General features: G+C 47.8%; 1 protein-coding gene across 2 annotated transcripts in view; it reads right to left on the bottom strand.

Moving 5' to 3' along the window:
• Positions 1 to 4,750: 4,750 nt before the first annotated feature.
• ATP1A3 (ATPase Na+/K+ transporting subunit alpha 3) overlaps positions 4,751 to 6,647 on the bottom strand; it is a 55,492-nt gene continuing 53,595 nt past the window's right edge. For both annotated transcript variants that reach the window (XM_039352173.1, XM_039352172.1), the window contains exon 23: positions 4,751 to 6,384. In XM_039352173.1, the coding sequence (XP_039208107.1) occupies positions 6,356 to 6,384 (29 nt within the window). In that variant the 3' untranslated portion in view covers positions 4,751 to 6,355. The remainder of the gene's footprint in view (positions 6,385 to 6,647) is intronic.

Genomic DNA, 6,647 nt, shown 5'->3' with positions numbered 1-6,647 from the left:
TAATTTGTCCTCCGTAAACTTAGCCAGTGTGGCCAATAATTATCCAGCTTTCTCCATCGGATCAGCGCCTAAGCCCACAGACTCGGTTGCAAGAAAGATGTCGACAAAACGTTAGGAAAGTTTTTCAGCTGTGGTTTTTAAGTAGAAGAAGTTGCGCTGGCAAATGGCTGCTTTCCCTTCATTAAAGGCGTTTCATGAAAGCCTGGCAGTTTAGTTCAGTGGTTCTTAACCTTTTTGAATGAATCGGCCCCTTGAGCCAATGAGGAAGTTGTCATCGCCCCCCTCCCCCAACATAACCTCTCAATCACAACCTAGGAAATAATTCTTCAATTTATGCAAACACTTTTTGTTTTCTTTAAAATTGTCATCAGGACCTATCGATGCAAATAATTTATTTCCAGTCTTTTTCCCATATCTCCCATATTCTGGCCAATAGGCTGCTGCGCAATGTGCATGAAGATGTGTATTCACATATGTACGGCGTTCTGTACTGAAGCTAGCTGGAGGAACATTTGAAAATACAATTCAATCCACTAATAGCGAGCGATCTGATGTTTTTGTATGACAGTTATGCAGCGATTCACTGTACGAAAAAGTCTCAAAAGTGTCCCCAAAACTTCTCACTCCATCGCCCCCATATCGCCCCCTTTTCGTTCCTTCGCCCCCCTGAAAAATGAAATTGCCCCCTGGGGGGCAATATCGCCCAGGTTAAGAACCACTGGTCTAGTTCCTCAGGAGTCATAGAGCGTCTCAATCTGTCCATCAAGCTGGGCTTCCTGACTTTGTTCTGTTTCTGAATCCTTTGTTACGGAACTCTCCGGTCTGCCAAAGCAATTTGCAGCCAGTTTGGTCTCGTGGAGATTGTGAGTTCTAGTCCTGTCTGAGGCATGAAAATGACTGAATGGCTTTGGGCCAATCACCAGGAGGCTATGCGTTCTAGTCCTGCCTTAGGCCGGCCGGGTGACTGTGGGCCAATCACCAGGAGACAGTGAATTCTAGTCCCACTTTAGACATGAATATTTGGGCCAATCACCACAAGACTCTGAGTTCTAATTCCGCCGTAGGCATAAGAGCCAGCTGGGTGACTGTGGGCCAATCACCAGGAGACAGTGAGTTCTAGTCCCGCTTTAGGGAACTAGAATTCTAGTCCCTAGCTTTAGGTACAAATGTTTTGAGCCGATCACTAGGAGACTATGAGTTCTAATTCCTCCTTGGGCATAAGAACCGCTGGGTGACTGTGGGCCAATCACCAGGAGACAGTGAGTTCTAGTCCTGCTTTAGACATGAATATTTGGGCCAATCACTACAAGACTGTGAGTTCTAATTTCACCTTAGACATCAGAGCCATCTGGATGACTATGGGCCAATCACCAGGAGACAGTGAGTTCTAGTCCTGGTTTAGGCATGAAAGTTTGGGCCAATCAGCAGGAGACTAAAAGCCAATTAGGGGACTTTGAATCAATCCCTCTCTTTCAGTCCAGATCATTTCACAGAGTTGTTGTTGTGGGAAAATGGGAGAAGGAAGGAATATTAAGCGTGTTCACCACTTTGAGGTTTTTTGTTTTTTATAAAAATAATAAAGGTAGGAAATGTGTGTGTGTGTGTGTGTGTGTGTGCGCGCGCGCACGCGCGCGTGCGTGCGTGCGTATAGGTCTTTGGTTATTCGGGTTTTCTCCCGCGTAAAATTGGAAGTGTCTTGGCGATGTTTTGACGAAGTCCCATTCGTCATCTTCAGGCTGGTGTTTTCGGCTTCGTGCTTCGAGGAGGTGCAATACCTGGAATGGCCACCAGATGGCAAATGATTTATTGTACAGTACTGTAGTCATTTAGGTATTTACAGCCCAGATGTGATAGCCCAACTTTTGCAAGAAGTGGATGAGGGTGGAAATATTTATGGGCCATCCTCCCATTCCATTAACAATTTCCAAATAATATCAAACAGATAGTTCCCTTTCTTCCTTTTGCAATGGACAGTGTCTTTTACTTGCATCCTGTGCAGTGTTTCTCAGCCCTGGCCATTTGAAGATGGGTGGACTTCAACTCCAGGGGAGGAGGAGAAGGCAGTGAGAGGCAACGCCTTGGGATTGCTTTATAAAAAGGGAAGGTGTGGGCGGTGCCGGTTGCTGAAGGCAACCGTTGCAAAGTATTTCATGGGATCATGTTCTGTTAGTCTTGCGGGTGACTACTTCTCTGTTTGCATCGTGTTTCGTGTGGACAATTTCCTCCATTTGGATTGTGTTTTGCTGCTTTTGTTTCTGGACTATTTGGCAGGTTTGTTACCCATATTAAAAAGGGGTTTGTTTTGTTCTGAGTCTCCAGCCTATTTTCTCAACAGGGGTTTGGTCCTTGTGCCTTTAACAAGGACAGCCATAGGCTGGGATAGAACAGTGAGCAGCTCTCAACCCTGATTTTGCAAGGCCTTTTAAAGACTGCCTAATCGAGGCAGAGGGACATTATCCCCACGGCAGTCTGTGTCTTGCTCTCCATCCTTCAGTTGTCTTATGACCTCCCCCCTCCTCTCCCCCCCCACTGGATGGAAAACAACAACAACACCCTAATCCAATTACATTAACGCCATTAAGTAGGACTTAATGCAGCAGACTGCTAAACCGAGGAGGGTGAAGGGATATTGGCCTTCAAGGGGAATTGAGGTAAAATTTCGAAAAAGCTTCCAGAGTAGAAGTACTATAAGGTTGACTATAAGAAGTACTACAAGGCTGACAACGCTAATTCTCTCTCATCTTTTCCTCCTTGGGTGCTTGTTTGCTCTTCCTCACACCCCCACCCCACCCCTTATGCAGTGTTTCTCAACCTTGACAATTTTAAGGCACATGGACTTCAACTCCCAGAATTCCACAGCCAGCAATGCTGGCTGTGCTCCCGGTATAATATCAATTGCACAATCAGTGGAACGGTACGGTGGTAATGCATCGCATTCCTTTTCACTAAACACTTCTTTAAGGTCCTCGTATACGGCTGGGAAGGGCCGCTCCCTTTCACTTCGTTCCACCGCCACCTTTATCCTCTCCTTACTACCTGGTCTACTACCTTGTGGTTTTGTAGGTAGTACCTTATCATCCTCTTCCTCTGGGTTCAGGAGATCTAGGACGTCAATCCGGTGTGGGTAGCGGACAACATGTAGGGCAGCCGGCTGTAATGTGGCCTACAGGCACGCCATGGATACCTCCCCCTATTGGAGTTACATTCAATGGAGACCCAGATAGACTAGCCATGTTCTTGGGACATGTTCTTAACCATCTGGATCATTTTGCGGCCCACTATACATCACAATGGGCTATAGTCGTGGCAGTTACCACTAACTTACAGGGTGAGACAGCTGCTTGGGCAGCTGATCTATTCGGCGACCATGCCATGGAGTTAGCAGATGTTGTCTCATTTCTTGATGCTTTGAGCATCAAGAAATGCAGAATGTGGAATTCCACAGCCAGCAATGCTGGCTGTGGAATTCTGGGAGTTGAAGTCCACATGCCTTAAAATTGTCAAGGTTGAGAAACACTGCCTTATAGCCACTTCTAAACCAGGTGGGGGTGGTCTTCAGCAAAATCAACTCTGGGTCGATTTATTTTCCAAAGCACCCGAAAGCAAGATTAAAAAAAAAAAAAAAACAGATGGAAACTAATCAAGGAGAGAAGCAACCTGGAATTAAGGAGAAACTTCCTAACAGTGAGAACAATTAACCAGCGGAACAACTGGCCTCCAGAAGTTTTGGATGCTTCCTCACTGGAGGTTTTAAAGACTGGACAGCCACCTGCCTGAAACGGCATATAGGGTCTCCTGCGTGAGCAGGTCGTTGGACTAGAAGACCTCCAAGGTCCCTTCCAGCTCTATTCTGATTAAAATGTAATTCCAAGGCCATTTTACGCACTTTCCCCTTGGGCTGCTATTCCGAGGAATGCAGGATTGTGGAATAAACACAGTTTTCAACTCCAGCTTCACTTACAGCAGAGTCAGGACTACGGGTCACTTAAGGAGTGGCTGGCTCCAGATTTTATTGATTTTTATTTATTATTTAGAGTTAAGAGAAATTTATATGCCCCCCCTCTTACTTTCAGTGTCTCTAGACAGCTTACAATTAGTCCTCAACTTACAAGAGTTCATTTAGTGACCATTCGAACTTACAACGGCACTGACGTATGACCGTTTTTCACACTTACGACCTTTGCAGCCTTCCCATGATCACGTGATCAAAATTCAGATGACCATCCTTGTGTCCTGGGGGGGGGAGTCATGTGATCCCCTTTTGCGACCTTTTGACAAGCAAAATCTGAAACCAGATTCACTTAACAACCGGGTTACTAACTTACCAACTGCAGGCGAGAAAGGTTGTAAAATGGGGCATAACTCACTTAACAAAAGTCTCACTTAACGACGGAAATTTTGAAGCACAATTGTGGTTGTAAGTCAAGGGCTGCCCGTATAATCATAGTACTTGCACCCTGTTTTTCGTTGCAGGGGATGTCTTTTGAGAACCCTGTCCAGATCCTTTGCCCTAGAGATCACAGTTATCTTCAAACTGCACACCCATTTTTTTTTCCTGTTCCTTCTTCCAGAGATTTGGAAGTTCTCTTCCAGCTCTCTGCTTTGATCCAGTGTAACCCGCAATTTTATGGCCTCAGTGCCTCCCCTGCATTCTGCGTTACGTGTAAATAGCGTCTCCCACCCCTTCTCTTATTTTGCAACGGGTAGCCACCCAAACGCCTGGCGTACACAATGAGGCAGGCCACATATCTCATATTAAATATTCCACTTCTTTAATTATTTGTTAAATCAGTTGGGTTGTTGTGGTGGTGGTTGATTGGTTTCACACGACGACACCGATCCCCAAAGGGGAAGGGGAGATGGGACAGAAAACACCTACCTGACTTTTATGTCCCCGCTCCCCTCACCTCTCACCTTACAAAGAACATAAAGGTTGATGGGATGTGGAATGGGACAGGCCCAGCACGATCAAACTGCCTTCAGCCCACCAGGAGTGAGTGATGCCTTCCCTCCTGCCCCTTTGTTTAGAGGGGGGGGGGGTTCTTTGAGGAAGGGGCTATGGCTGAAGTCGCAGGCTCAAGAAACAGGAGCGCGTCAGACCCAAGGGAGGGGGCAAAGTTAAGCACCAGTGGGAAGACAGCCCGAAACGTCACCCCCTCCCCTGGGTTACGGGCAAGCACCCGAAGGCCGTCAGGTCTCCGATGGCTGCAGACCCCTGGAGGGAAGGTGGTTTAAACTGCTGCCATGATGCTAGCAGAGCAAATGTACATGCACAAGAAAAGAAGTCCCACCCCATTTCGGTTTTCATTTACACATCTACAGAGTCAGGCTGAAGGGTTAGGACCACTGTGAGACTTGTGGACTTCAACTCCCAGAATTCCCCCAGCCAACACCTCCAATTCTGAGAGTTGAAGTCCTTCAACAGGGCTGGCTGGGGAATTCTGGGCGTTGAAGTCCACAAGTTTTAAAACGGCCGAATCTGGAGATTCCCTGGCTTAAAGGGAAGAGGCCTGAAAAAAAAAATCCCGCCGTTTTTCTTAGTCTAAAAACGAACCGTTTCAGAGGACACCCGGAAAGCTTTGCTGGGCCCTGAAGTTAGTCAACGCTGACCTCTGTCGCTCCTCACTTGCACACAGGCAGACATACACCATCACCCCTGCACACCCACCCACACGCACACGGGGGAAAGGAAAGGGGGGACACATTGGCACAGCTGGGGTGAGAGGGGGGTGAGGAGAGCAGGGATTCAGCTCCCCCCAATCTAACATCGTACTAATGCTAACCAGGCCACACTCCTTCTTCTTCCTGCACTCACCCCCCAAAAACCCCCATCCCTGTTTTGCTCTCATCTCCTAGGCAAGCTGTTTTTTCAAAGTGGCTGGTCCCTGCGTTCAATCCCAGCTCCAGAAGGGAATTTGAGTGTTGGAGTTAGAGGTTTTGCAGAGGTCAAAGAAAGATCAACACATAAACACCCCCTCCCCCAGGATATTTTTTCTCCCCCTCCCTTACACCTGGACCCTCTTCCCCAGCCTGCCTCTACAAACCGAAGCAGAATTCGGCAGAGAGCAGAAGTGGCTGAGAGGTGGGATGGAGCTGGGGGGAGGGTTCCCCTCCCCTGTGTCCAGTCTGGGACATGCATGCAGGACAGGACAAGCCAGGTGTCCCATCTGGGGAGGGGGGCTGGGGAAAGGGTGGGGGAGAAGGGCTTGATTGGTTCCGCTGTCCCAGCATGTGATCCTGGTGTTGCAATCTCTCGTAGTCATGGGGGGGGGGCAGGAGGGAGGACTAATTTGGGAGGGTCAAGATTCCCCCCCCACAGCAGGGGAGGCAACCAGCAGTGGACACAGGAAGAGATTCAGTAGTAGGACTCTTTTTCCACCCATCCTGTAAGAAAAAGGAATATCCATTAGGCATTCATTACAGATGGCTATTTGTGTCTCCCCCCCCCCTTATTCTTTTCAAATAGGATCCAGAACCCTCCTGTCTGTTTCGGCTGATCCTTATTTATACCCCGCCCCACCCCTACCTAGGTAAGACGATGAAATTGATAATGAAAATCATGATTAACCGGTCAGGAAGAACGGGGGAAATGGCTGAAGAAATGGCTCTCGGTTCTGCCTACTGGATAAGGGGACCCCAATGTCTAC

Source organism: Crotalus tigris, unplaced genomic scaffold, assembly GCF_016545835.1.
Source record: "Crotalus tigris isolate CLP2741 ecotype Arizona unplaced genomic scaffold, ASM1654583v1 scf7180000018413.2111637, whole genome shotgun sequence".
NCBI classification, from domain to species: domain Eukaryota; kingdom Metazoa; phylum Chordata; class Lepidosauria; order Squamata; family Viperidae; genus Crotalus; species Crotalus tigris.
Note: the sequence above shows the minus strand (reverse complement) of the source record. Positions and strands in the feature narration are given on the sequence as shown.